Here is a 27937-nt window from a genome sequence, read left to right as displayed (position 1 = left end):
GCGAATGAACCTCAGGGCAGAAATTGTTCAAAGTCATTTGTTTGGTGGAAGGCATCCTTGTGTGCTTTATCACCCACAGAGTCACAAAGGAATTTTGTTTTCTTAGGATGGGTCCAGTAAGTGGAAAGTATCTATTTTCAGATACTGATAGGAAGGGATGTGAGGAAAGAGGAGAGATTTTTATCTGTAATGGTGAACTCATATCACATTTTAGGTCGTGAAGCTAGCGAGCATCCATTTGTGGAAGCCAGAAGCAATTGCAAAACTTGCAAAGTCTAGGGAATCTGGTATGACATATTTATTGTTTGATTTCCCTATGAAATTAATTAAAGTTAAAGTAGTATCCAGAATAATCATCATATCAAGTTATGTGTTACACTTCTTCCTGTTGGGCCCTCATTGATCTTGAACCCTTTGTACTTACCTCGCTCTGGTTATTTTTGTTATTGAATTATGTTTTAAAATAGGCCCTCATATTTAAGTAGTAGAAATGTATCTTGGGAGATAAAGTGAGCCCTTTTTCAATCTGTGTCCTGAGATTTTTGAGGAGGGATGCACGGGCCTTTCAAGATAATTCCCAACCCACTCTCGACATCTCCTGTCTCCCCCCATGCTCATGCTGCCATGAAATAGCTACCCCTCCAGGCCCCCCCGCCACCTCCGCCAGCCTTTATACCCAACAGGGGCTCCACACAAGGGGTGCTTCCTGTTTCATCTCAATATGTCATAATTTGTAGGGAATTGTCTTCATTATAATCAGATTAAGTATCTCAGTGTCTCCTCTACATGTGAGAGGCTTTTTTGGTTCTTTTTGCATGTTCTTGGCTGAATGAAAACCAATTACTAATTATGTATTAGTCTGAGAACATAGTGTTTAGGGTGAATATATCTGAATTAATTAAGTGTCATTAATAATGCCTCTCAGAATTTATGAGCATATTCTTTGCTTGACTTAAAAATGGTATAAATTAGTGAGGTTTATTTTTTAAATGTCACACTGTGAGATGGCTTTGTGGGGACACCTCTGTATGCCTTAATTTCAGAACCGTTACCAGCTGGGTCTCACTTATTTATTCCTTGTCCAGTAGCTATTTAGTATTCCCATTTTTGCAGCTTAATTGCAACCTCTCTTTTCCTGCCAGTGTGAATTTAGTCTTACATCTGCAGGAGTGATACTCATTGCAGTCAGCCAATCTCACACACAAAAAAAAACCTGTGTGTTTTGCAGTGTTGGAGGGAACTTGCATGTGATGTAAATTTCAATGCCTTGCTCAGGAGAGGAATCAAGGTACCTTTTCTGAGTTGGGCTATATAGTAATTTAAAAGGAAAGGCCCACATAAATGTTATGTGTTTTGCGTTAATTATATTTTTCATGAAGGAAACTGAGACAGTTGGCTTTAATAAATAATTGCCTTAGAAATAGATTTTACATCCTTCAAGGATACTGTGTATGATTCATTAAGATTTAATGGAGCTTTGAGGAGTATTTATTTTCCCTTTTTTAAAATGACAAGAAATGTTATATGACAACTTTTCAGTCACACAGTTCTTTCCAGATTTACCACAGCTGGTGTAATTGTAGTAGCCCATGGTATATATTCAGTTAAGTGTATATTTCATCATCTGTCCTAAACATGTACTTAATTACTATTTTTTTTTAAATAAAGAATCTTTTAGAAGTTTTTTTTAACACAATGAAGACTTAAATTTCACGCAGATATCTTATGAAGTTGCTAGGAATCTTATCTCACCGGCTGTTAGGAATTTGAAAGTATCTTGGGCTCAGCCAGTCCAGCTCCCTGAATTTTATACTCCAGGTAACTCATGTGAGTTATGTTGGCAGAGGAATATTTAAGATTGGGCTGAGTTCCAGGTACAGCCCTACTGTTTAATAGCTTGGACCTTCTCTAATCTCACTAAGCCTCAATTTCCTTATCTGTATAATGGGCATGATAATAGCACCTCTACCCCCTTGGGTTGTAAAGATCAGATAAGATACTGTGTCTGGAGTGCCTCACATGGGTCTTGGCACATGTGCACCTAGCATGAGCCATAAGGTTAGTGCCAGGTGTGGCAGTGAGTTAGGGCAAAGCTGAGCCAAGACTGAGGAGCTCTCCCCGGCTTCCTCCCTCCCCCTGCAACATGTCAGCTCCCCCTCTGCTCTCTCCCCTGCCCCAACTCTTGAGTCATACCATAATGAGGGACATTTTGGCGCTCTGCACTAGCCCTCTCCGCCCCCTTTGACCCTGTTTCTATTGATGTGGACAACAAAGCTGCTTTATTTTATGTCATCTTTGGAGCCCCAGCATGGGCAGCTTTGATGCCCAATGGCCGGGCAGCAAGGCAGTGCAGACCCACACCTGCAATTTGGGGGTGACTGGCACGGCATAAACAGGAACGGCATAAACAGGAACAAGAAGTCGCTCCCAGGACGCCCTGGGGCCCCAGCCTCCAGCTACTCTGTGTGGGGCGGGGAATTTCTAATACACTTGTTTTATAGGCCTGTGAGTGTGACCGGCAGTACAGAGAGAACTATCCTGTGTTTGCGAAAGGGGATTGACAACCATTAAGTATTTGACAACCATTAAGTATAAAGTGATATTGCTCTTTTGCTGTGAGAATTTTATTGAATATTGCAACCTGAAGGAACCTTAAATGTGGCCTGTATGTGATAGTATAACTGGTGCTTTCACTTTGTTCAGCTAACCTAAGAAAATTTTAATAAACTCAAAAACCACTTTCATCTTCATGAATTAAAAACTGTTTGGATTTCACAATGTATGCTTATTCCTATAGAGGGTGTATGATTCTTTCCTTCAAAATAGTAATGGTTAACACCAATCTTTCTGTTTCCTTTATGAACGTTATGTAACATATAGATAGAACTATGTGTGTGCGTGTTCCCAATATAAGTATCTTAGAAAAGTGTCAATTCTTTGTTTAAAAAATACTGATGAAAGGACAGGTGGGATGGTTCATGTCTGTGATTCCAACACTTCGAGAGGCTGAGGCAAGAGGATCTGTTGAGCCCAGGGATTTGAGACCAGCCCAGGCAACATAGCAAGACCTTGTCACCACAAAAAAATTTTTTAAATTAGCCATGCATGGTGGTGTGCGCCTGTAGTCCCAGCTCTCAGAGGACTGAGGCAGGAGGACCACTTGAGCCTGGGAGTTCAAGACTGCAGTTGGCCATGATCATGCCCCTGCACTCCAACCTGAGCAACCCTATCTTTTAAAATAAAATCCTGATAATAAGTGTAAAATAATGATGATAAACCACTGTTATCAATTTTAGGGTAGATCATATAGAATGGTTGGTCTAGGTAGGATGCCAAACTAATAATTTAAAGTTTTCTAAAACTGGAGACTTTGAAACCCAAGAATCTTTATTTTGAAGTCCGAAAGTTCACAGCCCAGAGCCCTATATAAAATATTGAAGTTAACAAATAGGATTAACTCAGCCTTCTTCAAGCTGGGAGCTCATTGCCATTACCTGCATTTGCACCAAAATTTGAACTAGAGACAGGGAATATATTTTAGTTGGGGTAAGAGCAAAGTAGCAGGCTAAAGGAGATAATTTTTCAGGAAGTTAAATGTCTTTTCAGTTATTAAGCAGCTCTGCAAGTAATCCATTTTAGTACAACTGATGAATGATCTCTAAGCCTCATATACAACAAAATAAAACGTGTTGTAGAAAAAATAATATAGGGGCTCATGGGTACACTATTGAAAAAATAGTTTACTAATTAAAAGCTTCTCTTTTAAGTAGTAGATCCTCTGTTTTGTGAAGTGTTTGTTTACAAGTCATTAAATCTAGCTACCACCTGACCAAGACATTTTTTGGGGGGAATCTGGAGGGGAAATAAAGCCGAAAGCAATGTGATGCAAATGTAAAGAATGAAAGGCCACCTGGAAGAAAGATAAAGTAGCCATAAAGTAGCTGTCAGATCTAACTCAGTATCCTACCCCACTACTAAATTATGAAGGTGTAGATACTGCTCTACCAGGACATATTACAATCTGCAAAATGAGAGGTTAGACTATATGATCTCCGAAATTTTCTTTTAATTTCAGCATCTTATGATTCCATGTAAACCAAGGTATAAGTGTAACTATCTTTGATTTTTCTTCTTGTCTCATTTCTTGTCTTCTTAGATAAAGAGGACCAAACATTCTCTACCTCTTGGGGTAGTCTGGTTTTGGAAGATGGGGAATAGCTAAAAGTTTGTGTTTCCCTGACATTTAAATGACACAGTAGTCAGAACTCTCCATCCCTCAAGGGCCATGTAGGGCTGCACTCCTTCCAAGAAGCCTGTCACCCACACCCGTGACCACGGGCTCCTGCTCTGTGCTTCTGTGGCACTTGTTGTCTGGCTTCAGCATTTCTTCTGTGCTGCTTGGCATTTTACTACATGTGAAGGTCCTTGCACCATCGACCACAGTGGAAAACTCCTTAACAGTCAGGGATCTTGTTTTGTACTGACTTTCCATTTCCAAGTGATGGTCCTGGAACTCCTTTCCCCTTTATGTCACACTCAGCCAGCAAACACCCTCCATCCTGAAGGACCCCTGTCATCCCCTGTCTCTGCACCTGCACCCTGGGGTCGAGCTCTGCCAGAATGAGGAATGTCATCCACAAGTTCGCTTGGTTCCTATACATGAACCATCACAAACTGTGGATGACGCTCAGCTCTGCCCAGAAGCCCAGCCTCCTGTCTCTATTTAAACTTGTCCATCTACATTCTGCCGTCCCTTTTTAAAGCTCCCTGTGTTCTCTTTAACCTTTGAAGTCCTCAGCCTGCCTCTCACTCTCAGCAGGTGGCCATGGCCCTAATTCCCAGAGAAAATAGGAGCCAGTGGATGGGAGCCCCATCTTCCCTCCATCAGTTCTGCCACCTCCCCATGACACCTATCTCTTTTCCCTCTTGTGAATAGGAAAGTTGCTTCCCCCTCAGAGCCTCTCCTTCCTGCATGCCTGGATCCCATTCCCTCCCACCTTCTCGAGAAGTGCTGCGGAATGTCCCTTCTCTCTCAAGTCCTCCCTCTGTCCCCCATCCCTCTTCATCTCGCTCTTGCCCTTCCCTGCCAGGCTCCTTAGAAATGAGCCATGTGCAGTGCCAGCATTTCCTTACCTCAGCTTACCTCAGTCTGAGTTCCATTGCTACACTCCACTGAAACAACTCTGCCAAGGTTGCCAAGGACCTCCCGTGCTGTTCAATCTGGCTGACGTTTCGCAGTCCCTGCCTTATCAAAAGCGTCATGTTCATCCCATAGCATGTTTGAACCCGCTTTTCCCTTCACTTCCATTGGGTAGCCCTGTGCTTTTACACTTCCTGCCTCGATAGCAGTTTTCCCCTTTCTCATCCTCTTCTCCAGGCTTTGAAACGTTCCTGTTTGTGAAGACTGCTTCTCCGCCCTCCTCCCCCTCACGCCATCCCCTCCCCAGGTTACCTCATCCGCTCCTCTGGGGAGCTAATGTCTGATGCACGGATACACACATTTTTATCTCCTGCCCCTGCTGCCCTTGGGAACTTCAGACCCACCTGTCCACGGCCTACCTGACATTGACACTTAGATGTCCCAAGAGCACGTGAAATTTAACAAGCTCAAAACTGAACTCTTCTCTTAAAATGCATTCTGCCAGTCATTGGACTCACCAGCTACCCCCGCATGCATGCAGCATTCCCTCCATCTTTCCCTACATTTCTAGTCTGTCATCAAGCCCGGTAGATTTCAGCACTTCAACATGCTAGAGTCTGTCTGCTTCCTTCGTCTCTGCTGCCTCCTCCACCCTCTGCTGAGCTGCTCTCCTCTGTCTGGTGCAATTCTACAGCAGCCACTTCCCAGTGCTCCTGGGCCTGCTGTTCCTCCCTTTCATGCCACGCACCTTGTGTATTTCTGCATTATTTTCCCATTAACAGTGCCCCTCCTCTCCAGGACTCGCCTTCTCCCTGGAAGCCCTGTCCACCTGCTCTCTCCTTTCTCCACGAGCCATTGCTGCCCAGGGAAGCCTCACATGCCTCTCCCATCTGGCCTGGGCCTTTTCCATACTTGCTCATGGCCCAATGTGCTTCTCCCTCCTGACTCTGTCATTGTTAGAGTTCTACACTTGGGGCAGTTCTTCAATTAATGTGTCTGCCCCTCTGGACCATAAGCCCCAAGAGGGCAAAGACTGGTGTCCGAGCTGTACCCAGCACAGAGTGGACTCTTAAAGGTTGTGCTGACGCGAGGATGGGTGGGGAAGGAAAATCAATAAGGAAAATTCTCAGTTTACTCATTCCATGTTGGCTGAAGTTTTCATGTTTTCTCCACAAAACATGTTCCAGAGCAGGTACCATAAAGCAAAAGGATGCAGAAAGTTTCTGGTTTCCTGTTTCCTTTCTGAGAAGAGTCTCTTCAGCGATACTGATTTAAGCAGCCTGAGGAGGCATCAAAGCTTTGGAGGATCCGCTGAACGCATCACGTGCATTAAAATAATCAGTGTCTGATCCCACCTCCACGTTGGGTTTCGCTTTCTCTTGTTCCACAAGATATCGAAGTGCTGATTGAGTTGGCATCCAGCTTCATTCGCATTGTGTTTATTATCGCAGGACTTGGATTTCCATTATGATTTTCTTTTTCTGCTATTTTTCAAACTTTGATATTCCACTGATAGCATAAAGATATATAAACTTTAATTTTTCATAGATATACTCTGGGAATGACAGTATCATAAGATGCTTGAGTAAAGTGAACTGGAGAAGCTATATGATGTTAGATTCCTGTTTTCGTTCAGTGGGTTTGAGAAGCTAGCTGTCAGCTGTCACTGTCATTCCTCTGTTGTGTTTGCCTTTTCTCTCTGGCCACCATTCCTTTCTTCTCTTTGCATTTGGCCTTCTTTAGTTTAACTACAGCATATCTAGGTGTGCTTTGAGTATTCTTACTTATATATTGCTTTGAGTATTCTGCTTTTTTTGTTTTTTGTTGTTGTTTGTTTTTTGTTTAACAGACATGGATCCACTCTGTCACCCAGGCTGTAGTGCAGTGGTACAATCACGGCTCACTGCAGCCTCGAAATCCTGGATACAAGTGATCTTCCTTCGTCAACCTCCCAAGTAGCTGGGACTACAGGTGCACACCACCACGCCCAACTAATTTTTGTTATTTTTTTTATTTGTTATAGACGAAGTCTGTTGCCTAGGCTGGTCTCAAACTCCTGGGCTCAAGCAGTCCTCCTGCCTCAGCCTCCCAAATTGCTGGGATTACATATATAAGCTGCTGTGCCCAACTGTATCTACAGATTTATAACTTTGATTAGTTGTGGAAAATTCTGAATCATTTTTTTCAAATATAATCATCTTTTGTTCATCTTCTATTTCTGTATAATTTCTCACAGCTTAAAAAATTCTGTATCTGATCATCTTAGTAACTAAAGTCTTGAAAATATTAATCAGTCATTGCTATCTCTGTGAGCTCATGTTTGATTGATCTTCATCTGTGGGAAGCCTGGAGGCCTGGCAGGGGTTGCTGTCCTCCAGAGATCATTTGCATTTACTTCTGCCAGGTGTTGGGGCCACTTTCAAAGGCTTCCTTCAAGGATCTCAGGTTAACGTTGAAGACTTTATTGAGCTCCCAGCTTTCGTTTGGCCCAAGTAAGTGTTGAAACTGGCATTTGTCCTCGGAGTCCCTCCTTTCAGGCTTGCTTAATGGTCCCCACACTCCCTATGGATTAAACTCACTTTGGGGGAAGAAAGGAGCCTTGGAGATTCCCTCTACTGTCTGTGAACCCAGCAATGTGATTTAAAAAAACAAAAACTGCTCTATCAAGCAGCTCATTCTTTTGTTGTTTGCTCATTTTGTTTTTGTAACTGAGAATCCTTCAGCATACCTGCCTTCTATCCTGCTGGAAGCATAAATCTTTGACATGGTTTTTATTGCTAGCAACAAGGAAAGTCAATATGCAAAAATAGTTAACTAAGAGAAAGTTCAGGTTTTTCAAAATCATGTCCAAAGCTGTCCCTTTCATTCACTGGAACTTGATCTTACCCTTTATCCTTTGGAAGCACATCTTTGCTTTTGTTCTTGACTCATGTCCAACCCACCTCCTTCTCTTGTAGTCCTGGGACCACGTGTCTTCTTCCTTCCCTGAATGGAGGTTCTTCTTTTGGTAAATTCATGCCCCACCCCAATCTTTATTTTTAAACTTAGTTCCTGTAAGGGAAGTAAAGAGCACACAGATGAGTGTTGTTCTTGGAGTTCAATATATAAATCACATCCATTAATCCAACAAATATTTACATGAAAAATGTAAAAGCTTGCTTTCTCAGATAACGTTTTCTTTACAGAAGGAAGTTGTCCTGGACATGTGACCAAAGGGTCTGTGGGATGAGGTTCTGGAGGGAAGGTAGGGAGAGTGGATGGGCAAGAAGCAGGGACAGGTGGCATGAGGACTGAATCTCCCTCACCACTGCCGTCCAGTGGCCACCATGGACCCAGCATCAGACAGACATAAGTGGGAATGAGGAAGGCAGGAAGAGAGATTATGATGGCAGAGGGAAGGAGGGTGGGTCGGTGGGTGGGAAGAGAAGTTCCTGTGTCCACCATGTTTTTTTTCCCCAAGGTACACATTCAAGTCAAGTCCTCCTCACCTGGATAGTAACAACCCATGCTATTTATTTTCTATTTTTCCAGATCAATGAACTGAGCCATGTTCAAATCCCTGTTATGTTGATGCCAGATGACTTCAAAGCCTATTCAAAAATAAAGGTGGACAATCACCTTTTTAACAAGTAAGTACAAGTATGACCTTTCATAAGACTAGCGTGGCTGCTAGGAGTACAAGTTTTGTGAATTTTTGTAATCACATAATTTGTCAATGGGTGGGAGTAAAGTTTTGCTGATGAAGTTAATCCTGTGATAAACATAACCATCTGTCATTTTTAGAGAAGCAACAGCAGGCTCTCTGGGATAATATCCTTTGCCATATGGCATATTGTTCTCTATGAATATCTTATACGTTGAAAGTGATATTCTCATTATAATTCAAATTTTTGAAGCTATAAATTGCTTGGAGTTTTGAGCAGTTATGAACCTCTGCTCTTGTACACAGAACTTTGAAAATGATGATTTATGAACAGCAACGACTCCATCATAGAACAATAAAGACCGAAGGTACATTTTCATAAGGCACAATTAGATGCCATGTTGGGCATTGAGAACATTTCTCCTTCATTTGAATGTCGTTTTAGACGTCATTATGAAGCACCTATTATATGTTAGGTGGTCCATTGAGAGCTAGAGATGCAATGATATAGAAGACATGGCCCTGCCCTCAAGGGGCTCAGAGTACAAAAACTGACACATATACAAACTGCTATAGTTCAGTGTGCAAAGTATGATAAGGGAGGGGTATGTGCATATGTATAATTTATATGCATATCTGGTTGCGTGGGAACACAAAGAGGGAAACAATTCTGAATGATTAGGGTGAACCTCAAATCACTCCCATGTGAGGATCATTATGAAATTTTTTTTTGAGATGGGATCTTGCTCCGTTGCTCAGGCTGGTGTGCAGTGGTGAAATTGTATCTCACTGCAGTCTCAAATTCCTGGGGTCAAGCAATCCCCCTTCGTGAGCCTTCTGAATATCTGGGACTACAGGTGCAGGTTACCATGCCCAGCTGATTTTTTAAAAAACTTTTTGTAAAGACAGGGGTCTCACTATGTTCCCCAGGCTGGCCTCAAACTCCTGGCCTCAAGCAATCCGCCCACCTCAGTCTCCCAAAGTGCTGGGATTACAAATGAGCGGTGTAAGCCACCATGCCAGGCCAATTATGAAATTTCTTCAGGGGGCCATTGTCCTTATGTGAAGCTGATGTTAATTTTTCTTATAACAGTGTTTAGAAGCTGACTTTGAGGGAATTTTCTGTAAGCAAATTTAGAATGTGGCATTTATATAAAACAGGCCTTTTAGAGGGGTGAGGGAGTGGCCCTCCTTTCCTCGGCAGTAGCTGAGAGGGAACCTTGCTCCGCTGCCTCTTCCTGACTCACTCTCCCGCCATTGTGCTTTTCCCTCACTGCTCCCCCTGCCTGGCCCCTTCCTTCCCCACCTCTTGTTCTTTGAAGAATGGCTGCAATGTGTGGCCAGGATTTAAAGAGGTCACATAGTCCAAGCGTGCCTGTGACAAAGGAGACAGACAGACATCTGTCTAGCCCCCTGTGTCTCCTGGATCTTCCTGCGGGTTGTACCTGGTTCTAGGAAGCACACCTGTCCTTTTGGTAGACAGTGAACTCCGAACCCTTCTTTGGCTACCTGTGGAACTCAGTGGTGGCAGATGCAAGTCTGATTGACTCTCTCTGAGCTTTATTCCACGCTGTGACTGTTTCAGAGAAAACATGCCGAGCCATTTCAAGTTTAAGGAATACTGTCCGATGGTCTTCCGTAACCTGCGGGAGAGGTTTGGAATTGATGATCAAGATTTCCAGGTAAGTTGCGTTTGTAACATTTGCTTCCAGTAGGAAATGGGTTTTGCCATGCCTTTTGCTCTGTAAATTAGGATCTATATTTTTTGTCAATAAAAGTATTATATAATAGTAATTTTCATTTTGTGTAAGAAGTTTTTAATGTTCATGCTGAAGTAAAGGGTTCTCTTGATTGGGGACCTCTATACATATGATACCGGTATAAAAGTCAGTAGGAAAATATATTACTGTTCTTTGGAAGGAGACTGAGCATGTGAGGGTTTTATATAATACTCTCATTTCCAGGTGGAAATTAACAGGCTAGCAGAGCCGCCTGTTAATTTCTGCTGTCAGACATGTCAGTAGCCTGTGTGAGTGTGCATGTTTTCTGTCTTTGTAGAGGCTACTTAGGACTCTCAGGAATCTTTATCTTGCTGATTTGCTGCTTTTCAAGTTGGTCAGACTCTTGCTGCAGCATTTTTGTCAAAGGGCACCCTTTGTGCACTGCAGTGCTGGACTGTGGAGTGACCATAGCACTGTGGTCAGCACCAGGAACCCAACATCCTGGGCGTGTCTTGTGGTGCGTCTTCCTCTTCATCTTGATTCCCACCACGTAAAAATGTGCACTGCTGCTCTCCTCCCCACACTGGCCTGATCCTTCATTCTAACTTTTAAACATCTGTTTTAACTCTTTAAATAACTGTTGAGCCATGATCATTTTTTTCTAAGAAAGGATTTGACATTGGTTACCCAAGTTTCATATAGCGAGCCAGATTCGTAAATGCTAAGGATTTTTTCTAAAAGTGGAAATCCAAGTGACAGGTTGAGCATACCAATCAGAAAATCTGAAATCCAAAATGCTTCAAAATCGAATATTTTCTGATCATCAAGATGCCACAAGTGGAAAATTCCACAGTTAAGTGCTCAACACAGCCTTTGTTTCATATACACAATTATTTAAAATATTGTATAAAATTACCTTTAGGCTATGTGGATAAGGTGTATATGAAATAGATAAATTTTGTGTTTAGACTTGGGTCCCATCCCCAAGATATCTCATTATCTATGCAAATATTCTGAAATCTGAAAAAATCTGAAATACGACTGGCTGCAGGCATTTCAAATAAAGGATGCTCAACATATACTGACTTAAGTCCCTTCAAATCTAGTCCTAATTTGCCCTCAATTTAAGATCTGAATTTATCCTGCATTAAGTGACATATTGCCACCCTGGGTGACTACAGATTGAGTACTGATACAGCTTACCCTGTATTTTCCTCTGAAGAATAGGGTCCCTGAGGCAAACTGAGATAGTTAGCACACTTTCCTAAAGATCTGTGCTCCCACTGCCCTCTCTGTACCATTGCCAAAAATTTCCAGGAATTTCTCATATGTTTACTCAGGCATGAGAGAGGCTGCCATGTTTGGAGAAAGCAGTGCTAACCAGGCTGCCAGTGACATTGTCTCATGATGGCCTGGGGTTGTGGTTTGCATGGAGGTCCAGACCCTGAGCTGAGGCTCTGTGTACACAGAAGAGCTGAGGGCTGGCTAGTGGGACAGGAAGGATGTGGTTGCTTATCTGCTATTAAAACTGCATGGGAGCCAACACTCCTGTTAGGGCATTTCTTTTTTTTTCTTGAGACAAGGTCTTGCTCTGTTGCCCAGGCTGGAGTACAGTGGTGTGATCATAGCTCACTGCAGCCTCAAACTGCTGGGCTCAAGTGATCCTCCCACCTCAGCTTCCAGAGTAGCTAGGACTACAGGTGTGCACCACCATGCCCAGCTAATTTTTTTGTTGTTGTTTTAGAGATTGGGGTCTCACTGTGTTACCCAGGCTGGTCTCAAACTCCTGGCCTCAAGCCATCCTCCCAGAGCATGAGCCAGTGCACCTGGCCTTGGGGCTTAATTTTGAAGGGAGAACTTAGATCACAATTATGGACTTGAAATTTACTGCTATAAAAATAATTAACTTTTAACAGATAATTATTAGAATAGTAAAAAGCGTTTCTCTGAAATTAAAATTCATAATTCTGTATCATTTTAGAACCATTACTAAATTTAAAGAGGCCACCTGAAAATGAACTAGGTGCTTTTTTTTTTTAAGGGAATTAACAGCAGGTACCTTCAGTGTCTTAAGAAAATCTCCTCTGCCTTAAGAAAAGCTGAACACCAGTGTGTTCCTCCTTCTGTCCACGTCCTTTTTTTGTTTGGCTGGGTTTTGTTTTAATAAAACAATTTCACTGGCATTTCACAGAAACTGACTTTTGAGGGCCCATGCATCTTATCTTGTTAGATTCCTCAATTCATTATTGAAATGAAGTCTTTCTATTTCTTGTCATAATCGATTCTGTCAAATGAGATCCAAAATGAACCCATTACGGTCTGAGTTCTGCACTGCAGCAGACAAAAGTAGTTTTTAAAATTTCCTCAAATGACCAATTTAGTTGCTGAAATGCAAAGACATGAACTGGTTTTCCTTCCCTTTTTTTCACCCTACAAAGAAAACTACGTAAGTTGATATTGAAGTCAGTGCAAATTGCTGAGTACAAACTTTGAAAGAAAATTAGGCAAGTGGAGGATGATTCACAAGTAACTAATTGGCAAGTCGGTTAAACTCTTCACATGAGAGCTCCCTGTTGGGGAGAGTGGTGTGAGTGTGATTAATCATTCGAACACTCTTTCCTTAGCTCTGCCTGCTGCTTTTGGCATTTAAATTGTTGCTTTCTCTTTGGCAACTGTATTTCTATTAAAAAAAAGAAAAAAGAAAAAGTGTGTATTCAGAGTCACTTCAGTACTGCAGAGGTATGCTCTTCTTCCCTCCTCAGTCCTATATTTCTTTCCCAGTGTCTGTACCTCTTAAAATTCTTCAGCAGGGTCAGGGACCCTGAGTTCCAACTGAAAACAGGATCGTAAATCTGGGGATGTATCCCAGTCTATTGGCTACTTGGTTTGGAAGAAAGGAGGGCAGTTGTGACAGCTCTGGCTCCAGGGTCACCTTGCAGGCCCCTGTATACTGCAGGGATTCAGGCGGCAGTCGGGAAGGGGCCAGGACCTGGGGCTTCAGCTGCCTGGCACATTGTTACTGCCCAGACAGTTCAATCCTCATGCCCAGTCCAAGTAACAGGTATCATTTGGCACATGTGGTGCCAGATGACTAAAAGCAACCTTGTTTTCCTCTCCCGGAGCTTGCTAATGTGCCTTTGCTGAGTAGAGTCTCCCGCCGGCCACCTCTGTCACTACTGGGTACTGGCTGCTGAAGACTGTGTATATCGGAAAAAAACCAACTCTTGTTCTGAGCTTATCAATGTGAGCTGCTTTTTGAATACTCTTTCCCAACTGACTTGGAAAGTAGGATCAGTGACCTAGGCTCTCATAGTGTTTTGGAGGACACTGGATAGCAGAAGGGGAACAGGCATTGCCTGCTGTGTTTATTTTTCCAAACTGCTTGCATTTTGGACAAGCGACTCTAAATCAATGTGGTGGTTAGGGGCTCCATCGTCTGGTTTATCTCATATTCAGACCTTTCCATTCAGCCAAGTGGGTAAATGGTCCTGACTTGTCTTGGTTGTGTGACCACCTTTTTGCTACACCTGAAAAAAAGTAGGTATTGGTCCCTGGAGACCACTCTGATTAAAGTAGAGCATAGTTAAGTAACCTACGCAATTGACCCCTACTGGTGAATTTAAACTTCTTAAAAAGTTTTTAAGATAAATGAAAAGGATAATGAAATGAAAAATGAAAACATTCCTGCTTTCTCAGTAAACATTTGTATCTTTACTCTGGTTTTGATTTCTGGAATATCTTTTAAAAATGACTTTTCCTTGTTAAAGACAAATTCAGAGAACAATTCTAGAATATTCATTGTTAATAATAGTACCATGTAACATACATATGTAAACCTCTGTGTGTGTGTGTGTGCGCGCACGCACGCTCGCGCATGTGTGTAACCAGTGCTTCTAGATTCAGAACTTTTTCCAGTTCATTAGGGCGTTTTTAAATTGCATGATTGGTTTCTAATATGCTCAGGGTTGAATCAGTGTGGCATCAGGGTTCTGATCATTGTTTGGCCAGCATGATATCCATCGTCATACTTTAAAGGTGTGTTTCAGGATGAATGCTGCCTGGGAGGCCTCTTCTGTGACTATAGCCACAGTCCTGCGTCTACCATTACCACTGCCCCCTTAAGCCCTGATCACCCTGAGGTCTGGGATTTCATGCATAATTATCCAGTCAGAGTATTTGTTTGTACCTACCACATGTCAGGCTCTGTGCTAGCCGTTTTAGGGAATGCAGAGAGAAGAAAGGGTGAAGCATCACTTTCATTAAAAACTATTGCATACCAGATTCTGTGTTAGATGCTAACGAGATTTACAGAAACCCAGCATCTTGATTTGTAATGTTCTTCATGAAAATCTGCACCCCTCTTTCCAGTCTCTTTATACTCATTTGATCGTCTCTTATGTTCATACCCAGAGAGACTGGAAAGAGGGGTGCAGATTTTCATGAAGAACATTCAACAGCCCTGGGAAGTCAAACAGAGGCTTCAGTTACATTTAGTAGCTGCCAGAGAGGGTTGCCTCCCAGAAACCAAAAAGTTATGCAGGAGGGAGCTGATGCTGTTAAACCTAAATAGACCACACATTTGAAAGTGAGGCCTCTTGTTCACTGTGGAGGATAATACCAGGTTTGCTTTTCCCCTACCGTGTCTCCTGAATTAGAATCCCTCATTATTCACATCTGATGCCCTTTCTTCTTTGTGTTTGTAACAGAGAGTTCTAATTTTAAAATAATTAATTTTAAGAGCTAACATTTTAAACTTTTGATGTTCTTATTTCAAGTTTAGAAATAAAATTCTAAAGTGTTAAGACCTTCAGTGTATACTAAACTTGAAGTGGGGCAGCGGGAATTCTGCCTTTATCTCTAGAATATCAAGTCTATCCTCTGAAACTTTCACTTGTAGATTTCTCACTTTGACTTTAAACTGCCTGAGGGCAGGAGCAGTGTTTGTGTTTCCTGTCTGCCTGTCCCCCGGTTAGCACAATGCTGGGCTCAGCAGGCACTTAAGAAATATTTGCAGTCAGGACAGTGGCCACACCTGTAATCCCAGCTACTCAGGTGGCCAGTGCAGGAGGATCTCTTGAGCCCAGGAGTTCGAGACCAGCCTGGGCAACATAGTGAGACACCATCTCTAAAAACATGAAAAATAAATAAGTAAATCAGAAATACTTGTGAAAGAAAGTGAGTGAGGGCTAATGGGGACTTTGAAGAGAAGTGAACCCTCTGGGCCCAAGCAGAAGGCGGGAGAGCCCATGAAATGTGAAGGTATTTGGATGGTGGCAGAGTGGTGGGAGATAAAGATGTTACAATAGCAAGAGACACAAAGACACCAGGGACACTGGGCCGATTGTGCTGCCAGCGAGCAGCCCTGTGGGTTTTGCTCAGGGGAATGGCGATGTCATGACGTCTGTATTTTCTTTTCTTTTTTCTTTTTCTTCCTTTTTTTTTTTTTTTTTTTTTTTTAAGACAGAGTTTCACTCTGTTGCCCAGGCTGGAGTACAGTGGCACAATCTCAGCTCACTGCAGCCTCCCAACTCCTGGGCTCAATCGATCCTGCCACTTCAGCCCCCTGAGTACCTGGGACTACAGGTATGTGCCACTATGCCCAGCTAATTTTTGTATTTTTTGTAGACACAGGGTTTTGCCATATTGCCCAGGCTGGTCTCGAACTCCTGGGCTCAAGCGATCCACCCACCTTAGCCTCCCAAAGTACTGGGATTACAGATGTGAGCCACTGCACCCACCCGAGGTCTGTATTTTCTAAAGATAACTGCATTGTAATTTATAGAATGCATAGAAGGGAGATAAGGAAATCAAGAGGCTATGAAATCCCGGTGAGCCAAGCCTCTGTCACCCACCATGTAAAGCACGGAGCAGCTTCAAAAGACATTGAGAGAAGTAAACCCACAGGTTCAGTGGCCAGTGGCAAAGGACAAGAGCCACAGAGGCACTGGGACCTGAGAGGCTAAGAGAGCAGGGATGCGGGTCACAGAGGGAGGGATGTTTGGGGCTACAGGTGGATAGAAAGGAAGACGGAGTTGAGTTTTTGACCTGTTGACTGACCGTGGTGGTGGGATACCCGATGAGGCTTGTGGCCTGCATTGGGCATCCTGGGTCACAGCTCTGAATGAGGTTGGAGCAGAGGTCCAGCTGTGGGGAGGATTGGCACAGTCGTGCTTGTGGGACTCCTCTTTGGTCCAACTCTTAACACTCAACCTACACCATCACCCCTGTGCTTGCTCCTCGAATGCCTAAGCACTGTCATTCCTTTATCACCAGTTGTTGCCTGTTGGGTTTGCTCCGTTTGTCCTGACAGGTTAGCTGCCCTGGAAGGAAACTCCACCCCGCTCAGAGTCGCACCGAGGCTGAGACCCAAGGGAGGCCCCTCTCTGATTAGACAGCCTCTTGATAGACTGGGGGAAGCTCCCTCACAGCCCGTCAGGGTCAGCAGGCATTTCTTGCACTGTTTCAGGTCCTGTTTATGAGCTGAGTAAATTACTGTTCCTACCACCACCTGCCCCCACCTGGGACCCCAGGCTTCCTGTTAGCCTGTGTTTCCCGTCTCAAACCTGCTTTGGGTTTTGCCTCGTGGCTTTTGACAGAGAGCTGACAGCCAGTCATCCTTGCCACTGGGTGCTTCTCTCCAGGTTAAACGGTGTGTTTACCTTGAGCCTTGGGGACAGGTCCCTGGTTTTTTTTTCTTTTTTGAGACAGAGTCTCGCTCTGTGTCAGGCTGGGTCCCTGGTGTTTTAATCATCGTCAAACAGCAGCTGAGATTTTAAAAGATGATCTCATGGCACTCTGTGAAGTTTCTGTAACTCTGTTGGCATTGCCTTTAATTTTTATATTCTTTTTTTTCTGATAAGTTGTTTCATTATTGATAAGTGTTAAATTGCACTGTGTCTTACTCCCCTCTATAATGAAAGCTATTCTTCGCTTGAGATCACAGCTTAGATTTTCTTTGAAATTCCCCAAGAGCTTAACACAGGGCCTTGAACACAGTGGGCATTTAATAAATCCTTGATGATGATGTTCAAGTTCACACATTGGTCTTTAACTCTCTGGCAAGGTCAGAGGACCATCTGTGCTCGCTCAGATATGTCAAGTGCAGACCCAGAAAGCAGCCTTCTCCAGACAAGTTGCTCCTGTCTCCTGGGCTGTGTGATTCGAGGCATGTAATCGTAATCCTGAGCTGTCAGCAGGGCAGTGATTGGTTTCCAGATTTCAAGTCCATGAAACAGGTAGCCAGGGTTGGGGAAAAGAATATTTCCGGGAAGTTAGGAGGCCTGATTGAGTCTTGGATCTTCAGTGACTGATGCTGTGACCATGAGACACCCACTCACCCCTGGTGGGTCTCAGTTTCCTCATCCATAACATGAGGAGAGGGACACAGTGCTCTCTCCGGCCCCCCAGCTGTCAGGTCTCTGAATCTATTACTGTGCCACCATGAGGAGATGGCTGTCACGTGAGTTCTGTACGGTATTGGCATGTTCCCTTATACGAGGGTGGCTTTACACATTTGATCATGGCAAAGTTTAAGTGGCCCCTCCTTCAACTAAAAATAAAAACTTTTCATACATGATTTTTAGCAGAATGTATACAAACGACTATCAAAATGGGAAAAAAAAAACAAATTATACAAGACTTACGTGATTAGTTCCAGAGAATTAAATATGCAAAATGCTTGGTTGTTTAAAAAATACAGGGAAAAGTAACTGTTACTAAATGAGGACACTTTTATGAGAGAGAGAAAAGATTGGCGGTAAGAATGAGCTAATTAAATTGACATTTGTGTTTCCTTCCCCCTTCTGGGGGCTCCACTAATCCTGGACCTCCGACTGCGGAAATAAACATCTTCAGCGCAGACGTTTAGAGGAAGGGGGAAAGGACAGCATCGTTAATCCTTTTCTTAAGGGAGAGGACAATAAATTGCCAGTTATAAATATAAAAAGGCATTAAAGAGGGAGCTTCATCCATCATTACCTTGCTTTATTTGCTGTTGAGAGGACCGAGATAGCACCAGAGCCTCAAACACAGCTTTTGTGGTTTGAACTAGGATAATGTAAGGTAGGAAAGGTATTTGGCTATGGGAAAAGTACATTTATTCACCAAGTTGCAAAATAGGTGAAAATGAACTAAATTGTTATACTCTTACCTGCCCTGCATCATACAGCTTTGCCCTAGAACTTAAATGTTTGTCCACCTGTTCGTTTTTCTCTAGTTCCCTATGCTAGGAGCAAACTTAGAAGCAACATTTATTGGCTGTGATGTGTCCACTGCGATCGTGTATGGGCGCTGGCCTTAGTAGAGAGCACTTGCCAGGTCACCTCACTCATCCAGAGACAGCCTCATGGTGGATGAGTATGTCTAGGGCACTTGCAAGCTCAATGTTGGGGCCAATCACAAACACCTGTGTACTGTATAGTTACATCTATATGAAATGTCCAGAATGGGCAGATATATAGAGACAAAGATCAGTGGCCTTTCTAAGCTGGGGGATAGGGGAAGGAATGGGAGTGATTGCAGATAAGTTCAGGTTTCTTTTTGGAGTCATGAAAATGCTCTAAAAATGATTGTGGTCATGGTTGCATGATTTGGTGAAAACATTAAAAACTATTGAGTTGTATACTTTAAATAGGCGAGTCATATGATATGTGAGTCATATCTCAAGGAAGAAGAATGCTTGGAGTTTGAAACTAGTTTAATTTATTCAGTAAGGGACATTTTTTCCCAAAAGGTTGAAACTAGTTTAATTTATTCGATAGGAGACAGTTTTTCCCAAAGTTGATTTTGGCTCTTGTTTTTTTGGGGATGGGTTATGGTATCAGTATTTTTATTTAGAACAGGTGACTTTAAATAATTTCATAATTTATAATATGAAACTATCAAATGTATAGAAAGAAGAAAAGGAATAGCCAATGAAAAAAGTGTATTTTTGCAGTTTGTGCATGTTTATTATTAGATTTTTTTTCCCATAAACTAATAGTAAATCATCGTCCATTTCCTAAGTCTCTACAAACTGACAGCAGAATAATAATTGGAAGAATGAGCAGGAAGCTTAGAGACCATTAAGTCCAGCTGTCTTTCTTTGCAGATAATCAGATAACAGAGTAAGGGATGTGGGAAGGATGAGTTGGAGGGAGGACTCAAAGCCCTGACTTCAGCCCATTGCTGTTGAGATGGATCACCCTGACACTCTGAGGCTACTTCCTGGGTCCATTCTGTTTTGTTGTCATCTATGTCCTTTGCCCATCTCTGGTTTGAGAGGTCACAGGGAAGTGAGCAGGGACCAGCAATAGAAGGAAGACCTTGTGGGCTGGGAATTTTCAATCTGAAACTTCCTTGTGAAATTTTAAATTCTCCTTTTAACATGTAAGTTATTATTGAGGCCTTTAGGAAATAACTTATTGTCACTTTTGAACTGATAGGTGCAGAATCCCCAATTTTGTCTGTTTGTTTTTATTTTTTAACAGAGTCTCTGTCTGTCAACTAGGCTGGAGTGCAGTGGTACAATCATGGCTCACTGCAGCCTCGAACTCTTCAGCTCAAGTGATCCTTCAACCTCAGCCTTCCTTGTAGCTAGAACTACAGGCATGCACCACCACATCCGGCTAATTTTTTAATGCTATGTAGACACAGAGCCTTACTATGCTGCCCAGGCTGGTCCCAAACTCCTGGCCTCAAGTGATCTTCCCACCTCGGCCTCCAAAAGCGCTAGGATTACAGGCATTAGCCACTGCACCCAGCCCCCAATTTTGAATTTAAATAATGTCACTTTATTGCAGACCATATAACTCTCCAAGTGTGTCCATGACAAGGAATTTGTTTTTTAATGAGAGATCTCTCCAAAGCCTGGGTGGATTTCACTGGGTAATTTTATCTGGCTGCTTTCTCATGAAGACAGACAGGTAGATAAGGGTAAATGTTCCAGAAAGTGAATATTTTACTTTGGAGATGAAGAGGACTAAACCAGCCCTCTAAAGGGTGTTTTTAAGGCCTTAGGTAGGATCAGCTTCATCTCAGATTTGCCCTTTTAAATTAGGTGATTGAGAAGAGAAAGAATTTTTCTAAATGGTGCCTTCTGCTAGGCCTTCGTTTTTCCATGCAGAGCTGGTCTTAACTTGCAAATTTCGTCTTAATTTCTTTTTTTCCTGTTCTCGTTTTTTTTAATCCTCCCAGCTTAGTAGTATAGAGAGTGCATATAGAATATAGAGTAACCCAGAATTCAGCACTCCCAGTACAAAAGATTACTCCTTTCAACTTTGGCATTCTTTGTGAAGAAAATCTATGGAGTTTTAAGCAGAAAAAGTGGATGGGGCAGTTTTCTAAAGGCAGAAACCGGTGACAGGAGGAAAACAAGAACCTCCAACAATTCTCAGACCACATAAACTAATTTAAACAGACATGATGCAGTGTGCCACATGGTCAGAAATGTGAAGAATTCTTAGGGTTGACATTGTCACCACAGTCAACAGGACTCACAGGAAATGCTAAGTGCTGGTCCTCCTTCAGCCCTGTGTTACGCTGTGTGAGTGCCTGACTCTGGGCCCAGGGCTCAGCAGCACGGTCTTCCTGTCCTGAAGGCTTATTCCACAAACACATCTGTCTCAGCTCTTGCCTGGAGAGAAGACAGCTCCTACTCTTCCTACTCAGTTAATGTAAAGTAATGAACAGTCCTAGAATGAGTCCAGATAGCTTTGTACACGTTAATAAAAGTGTAAATAACAGACTCCGGACTGCATTAGCACTGTGGCTGTTATTGATATTTTCTACACACTTTACTTGGCAAAATCGAAAACCTAAAGACAGGTTTGGTTTTGTGCCAGCTGGCTCACACTCTAAATTGGCATTAGAAGGTGTATGTCACTGTGGAAAAATGACTGTCCCTTCATAATGCCCACCATACTCTGGATACCAGGTAGGGAAGCAGCATGGCAAGGGGAGATGGAGGCTCTGGGCAGGGCCCCTGCAGGGCACTCCATGTACACCAGCCCACCTGATGTTGGAGAACTGAGTTGGGCAAGTCATTTCTGCTCTCTGGCTCTGTTTTCTTATCTGTATATTGAGTGGTTTGGAATCACCTCCAAGGTTGCTTCCAACTCTAATGCTCTTTGAGATTTATTTATACATGGAGGGACCCCTTGGGGGCACCTGAAGGTCACTCCCAAGCTCTGTTTCCATCAAGGGACTCCCAGCTTGTCCAAGCATCCAACATCATGCTGTGATTCCTTTTTCCTTTGCAACAAAACAAAGCACACTGAGGAGTTTCTCATTCAGTGTCAATGGATAGACTGTTTTGAGGCAGCACAGCGACTGTGTTGAAGATATAAGACCTCCTTCCCTGAGCTCATGTGCTTGTTCTAGCTGACGTTGTCCTGAATACATCTGGAATCTGTGAAGTGTTATTTTCACTGCATCTTCTCTTTCATCTCAGCCCAGGTGTCCTAAACCATCATTAGGCCCCTGCCGAGGTGATGGTTGTACTGTCTTCTGATCGGACTCTGTTTCTTGGGACGGTTGTCCTGAGTCACCTTCTGAGGCCCATGCTTTACAGCATTTCCTAGAGCAACGAGTTGTGTCTTCGAGTAAATCCCTTTTTTTTTGAGACGGAGTTTTGCTCTTGTTGCCCAGGCTGGAGTGCAATGGCACAGTCTCAGCTCACCACAGCCTCTGCCTCCCAGGTTCAAGCGATTCTCCTGCCTCAGCCTCCCGAGTAGCTGGGATTACAGGCATGCCCCACCACACCTGGATAATTTTGTATTTTTAGTAGAGACGGGGTTTCTCCATGTTAGTCAGGCTAGTCTCGAACTCCCAGCCTCAGGTGATGTGCCCACCTTGGCCTCCCAAAGTGCTGGGATTACAGGCGTGCCCCACTGCGCCCGGCTGAGTAAATCCATTTTTAGAGTCATAAAAGATCCAAGGTAGAGGTCTAATTCAGCCTGTTCTCTCCCCAGGCTTATTCTCCATCACTTTATAGACCCGGAAACTGAGGCTCAGAGAGACTAAATGCAATCTACAAGAACTGATGAATGTTCTAGATCCCAGACCAGTGCCCTCACCATTACACTGTGCTGCGGGGTTTTTTGTTTTGTTTTGTTTTTTGTTTTGTTTTGAGACAGAGGCTCACTGTGCTGCTCAGGTTGCAGTGCAGTGGTGCGATCTCGACTCATTGCAATCTCTGCCTCCCAGGTTCAAACAGTTCTCGTGCCTCAGCCTCCCGAGTAGCTGGAATTACAGGCATGCACCACCACACCTGGCGGATTTTTGTATTTTTAGTGGAGACGGGGTTTCACCATGTTGCCCAGGCTGGTCTCGAACTCCTGGCCTCAGGTAATCCACCCACCTCAGCCCCCAAAGTGCTGAGACTACAGGCATGAGCCACCGTATCTTGCCTGTGCTGCCTTTAAAAACACACGTCTGCTTCATGCCGTGGAAGAAGGCAAGAAAGTAAATGATAATAAATAAAAGTACATAAATAATTTTACTTTATTTTAAAGGCTACAAAAAGTCTATGATTATAATGACAGAAGTTTAGTCTTATCTTTGTAAATCGCCCTTTTTGGTTAGTTCAGAGAAAGCTTTAGACAGGAATCTTAGGCACATTGCTTGGCTCCACTGTACACTAGTTTCTTTATCTTGAGGTGGGAAAAATGGATCTGACTTTTCCTCTCTTACAGGAATATTGTGAAAATAAATATGAAATAATGAGTTGGATTTTTCCAGGCCTTAGAATCATTCCAAGGATCAGGCATTTTGTATGGAATTGCATTAACTCTTTTGATTTCCTGCTTATCAGATAAGGCTTTTAATACACTTGATTTATGTATTTTTATATTCATAGTGATATGAAAGGTACATTCTATGTTTTGACACAGTGTTCCTAACTTCATTGGTTATTTCATATTCATGATCCTTAAAAATATTCAGATAGTGTGGGTTGGGGCTACTCGTGGATTATTAAAATGGTGATTTGAGACAGAATCAAGATTCGAATTTTTAAGGTTTTATATCCCAGGGTGAAGACATGGCTGATATCCTAATCCAGTGTCTGCATATATGATTATAATAATGCCTTTGAAACTGAAAGAAAAGGCAAAAACTGGGGAAGAGGTAGTATCTGAGCTAAGGAGTTCCTACATTATTTGGTTTTACGTTTCTAGCCCTTTATAAACCCATACGTTGGGCTGGGCATGGTGGCTCATTCCTGCAATCCCAGCACTTTGGGAGGCCAAGGCAGGCAGATAGATCACTTGAGGCCAGGAGTTCGAGATCACCCTGGCCAGAATGGCAAAACCCTGTCTCTACTAAAAATACAAAAATTAGCTAGGCATGGTGGCACATGCCTATAATCCCAGCTACTCAGGAGGCAGAGGCACCAGAATCACTTGAGTCCGGGAGATCAAGGCTGCAGTGAGCCAAGATCGCACCACTGTACTCCAGCCTGGGCAACACAGTGAGACCCTGTCTCAAAAAATAAAAATAAAAAACCCTGTACATTGTATTGGTACTTGTACATAGTATTGTTAAACCCTTCTTTAATTAATTAGTAAAGTAAATGCCATGAATTATTATTCTGAACTATAAAGTTTCCCACTTTAATTGAACTAGAGGTGTAGAGAATATAATGGGAAAGGCATGAGTGCTGGTAAGTCTGTAATTATAATGTACTTAATACACTAGACTTTACATGCTGCATGCCAGTAAAACACAGCGTAAACACCATTCTGTAGACCTTGGTTCTCACGTGTGGTCTGCAGACCCACTCCAGCAGCAGCATCTACTTCTGAAAATGCCCCACCCCTGACCTGCCGGATCAGAATCTGCATTTTCACATGATCCCTGGGTGATTCAGTTGCTTGTTAAGTTTGAGATGCACTGACTATGCAGCTTTCGATTTTATTTCACCCTGTTGGCCCATGAGAGAACGTTATACTGTCCTATCTAATGTGCATAAGAAAACGATCTATGAAACTGAGGCTGCTGGAATTCTATCCTGTGCTGAATACAGTTCTCCTTTACTATTCCCCATCCCCCCCAAAAGTTATTTTACACGTATTGTCAGTTTGACAGAGTTTAAGGTCTGTTCCACTTGGTCTGCTCCACCTGGCTTTCATAAACTTGATTGTTCCCACTTTGATTTTATGCCCGAAGATAATTTGCAATCTTACAGTTCCTAGAGTTCTTGTTTTATTTGGAAGCAGTACCCTTTTGCAAATTAGTGATTGCAAGAAAAAAGTAAGACCACTAACAAAGAGCAATAATTGCTTTTTTGGGGCTAGCATTTAAAACCCCACAAGGGGAAATTCACTTTGATTTTCTTCCTTTTTGTTCTAAGTGGGAAGTAGTATAAAGGAGATCTTGTTCATGTTTTAGGAAAAAAACAATGTAATTAAGAATTAAACTCTTGTTAATGTAGGCATTTTCATCCTGAAAGTCATTTTTATCATTCTCAGTCTATCTAATAAATTTCAGTTGTCTTAAGAATAACTGAACACTGCCAAGTCTTGCTGTTTAAAGTCATTGGGGATTATGTAGATTTTTTTTTCCTTCTCAAGTTTTCTAATAAGCTAAGGAAAGCAAATTCAGTTACTTGGTGGCCTGGACTCTGCATCTGGCAGGTGCGGCTGCTTGCCTTCAGATCAAGGTGTGCTATTGCAGAACTTGTGATCCACCACAGGGGATGCCAGGGTGGTGAGGTGAGAATCCTGGAAGATGAAGATTTGCTCATGGGCCACTTTTCTCTTCAGGTATAGGTAGGGCCTGCATGAACCCCTGCACTGCTCTAATTGATTCTACCTCAGGTGGTTCAGTCATGTTGATTTCATCTAGAAAGGAAGGAAAGGATAAAGAGACTGGAATATACTAGACAGAAAGGCACTCTTTCTTTTGCAATCCATGGGCAGAGCTATCTATCACCTGCCTCTCTGAAGGTATCCATGTTCCCTTAACTTGACAGCATTTGGCCGCTGAAGCCTTTGAATGCCCACTTCAGAGAGTAAGTTAAAGAGAGAAAGCATGTTTGCCTTTGAATCCCACACAGGCCATCCCACAGGGCCAAGCAAGGAGTGAAAGTCACTGCTCAGGAGCAGTCGGCAAGGATGGAGACGAGGCTTCCTTGGGGCCAGGAGTTTGCTAGACCCCATGGCTGGATGGCCATTGTCAAGAGGTTGGGACAAGGAGGAGGCTTCTTGGAGGATGAAAGAAAGAGGAGATCTGAATGGAAGAGTCACATGGGAGGAGAAGGGTAGACCTGTCTAGCCAGTGTCACTAGCATGAACCAGATCTTGGAGTGAATGATGTCAGAAGAGCCCCTACTCAGAGCCCCTCCTCATCCACCCTCCAGGAGATCAGTAGTTCTCAAAAATGGTGGTAGGGAGTGGAGGATGGACCAAATTCAAATCGCCTAAGGAGGAGCTGTTTTAGAAGACACTCTCCCAGGCTCCTGCCTCCTCCTCCTGGGGCACACAGGTAGCATAGTCTGCAAGTTAAGTACTTTACTAGTTGAGTAGTTTACTAGTTGAGAGTTTGGATTCTCAGCCAGCCACACTGGAGTCAGAATTCTAGCTCTTCCCTTACTAGCTATGTGCCCTTTGCCCAGATACTAAGCCTCTCTTATCCCCATCTCCTCATCTGTAAAATAATGATGATAGCAATCGTAACCATTGCATGGGAATGTTATCAGAATTGGGGGAAATAATCTGTGCAAAATGCTTGGCATGATACCTGTCATGTAAGGAAATGCTCAGTGACTGTAAAATTTTCTTTTATGACTGGAACCTAATTTCATTCAGAAGAAAACTTTGAGAGCTTGTCCATCTCTGAAAAGAACTAAGTGATTAAAGTTACTTTGATTATAATTCTAGACATTAGCCTGCTTTAAGGATATTAGAATCCTATGTTTTCATTTCATCTGAAAGGCTTGCAGTGTGAGTTATGATGCATGTGAAAATGTTGTCATCCTACTTATCAATTTATCCCACACACAAATGTTTTTGAAAACTTACAATGATGACAAATTATCTGGGAATCTGAAAGCCACACCTTTAACTAGTTATCTTCCCCCACTTCCTTCCCCTCTTACCCCACCCGGGAAGAATTCCCTGACCAGGAGCGCACCCCTCCCCAACGACTCCCAGGCCCGCAGTGGAGCTCGTTTTCACACTTCCTACGACAAAAGATACATCATCAAGACTATTACCAGTGAAGACGTGGCGGAAATGCACAACATCCTGAAGAAATACCACCAGGTAATTTTTCTTGATCTTTATTTGAAACTCCGAGAAGGTTAACATGCATAGTGATTTCTCACCAAGGCCAAAGATGTAAATATATAGTTAGAGAACAAGAAGAACACATTGCACATAAAAATCTCCTCTAACCCCCTGTTCTAAAATTACAGTGGCCAGATTCCTGGCAGTTAACCTTTAGGCATGCTTATGCTATAAAGGTCATTCATTATTTATATAACACTTTTAACCTAAATACTCTTGTATAATAGTTTCAGTTATCACTACTCTGATTTTGAAATCATTCAGCTTAAGATTTGGCAACTTTGCAGAAGTTTTTGCGTGTGCCAGAGATTAGGTGTTGACCTCTGAATATGTATCCATTTACACCTCCAAATCCCATTTTGCTGTCACTGGTTCTTCTGTCCTGGTCCCAGCAGGGCCCACCCCATTCACAATCTGCTACAGAGCAAGCTCTCTGATTTTAGAAGGTGAGTGTTGGTCTGCTTCTTGCCCCCTTTTCATCCCCGAGAATAATTCCATTGTAATCACTGGAGGTAAAGTAGACCATCCTTGGGAGCAGCAGTCTGTCTCTCCTGGAGTAAATTCCAGCACAAGCTTCTCTGGTAGAGCACATGTTCCCAAGGCCCAGCCTGCACTGTGAGAGGCCTCCTTCACCATGGAGTATAAGAGCATGAAGTCCAGCGTTGGACAATCCTGGACTCAAATCCCAGCCCTGTCACTTAGTAACCATGTGACTTCTGGTCTTGGTTGTTTTTTAGAGACAGGGTCTTGCTCTGTTGCCAGGTTGAAGTGCAGTGGCGTGATCACAGCTCACTGCATCCTCAACCTCCTGGCCTCAAGCAGTCCTCCCACCCCAGCCTCCCAAGTAGCTGGGACCACAGGCATGCACCACCATGCCTGGCCAATTTTTTTAAGTTGTGTTTTTATAGAGGTGGAGTTTTGCTATGTTGCCCAGGCTGGTCTTGAACTCTTGGGCTCAAGCAGTTCTCCCATCTTGGCCTCCCAAAGTGCTAAGGTTACAGGTGTGAGCTTCCACACCCTGCCTGGATTTTGAAGCCACAGTTTCTTTGTTTATACAGTCGGGATAATAATAACACCTAATATGGATTCTAAAGATTAAATAGGAAATTGCATGTCACGTACTTAGCACAGTGTCTGTCACACACTAGATACTCAATGTGTGGTGGTG

At 43.0% G+C, this 27937-nt stretch overlaps 1 protein-coding gene across 1 annotated transcript in view; it reads left to right on the top strand.

Moving 5' to 3' along the window:
• Positions 1–27937, top strand: part of PIP4K2A (phosphatidylinositol-5-phosphate 4-kinase type 2 alpha) — a 179261-nt gene that overhangs the window by 95878 nt on the left and 55446 nt on the right. Inside the window, exons 2-4 of the mRNA XM_054503573.2 lie at positions 8672–8769; positions 10369–10465; positions 26593–26745. Of these exons, the coding sequence (XP_054359548.1) occupies positions 8672–8769; positions 10369–10465; positions 26593–26745 (348 nt within the window). The remainder of the gene's footprint in view (positions 1–8671; positions 8770–10368; positions 10466–26592; positions 26746–27937) is intronic.

Source organism: Pongo pygmaeus, chromosome 8 (genome assembly GCF_028885625.2).
Source record: "Pongo pygmaeus isolate AG05252 chromosome 8, NHGRI_mPonPyg2-v2.0_pri, whole genome shotgun sequence".
NCBI lineage: Eukaryota > Metazoa > Chordata > Mammalia > Primates > Hominidae > Pongo > Pongo pygmaeus.
Note: the sequence above shows the minus strand (reverse complement) of the source record. Positions and strands in the feature narration are given on the sequence as shown.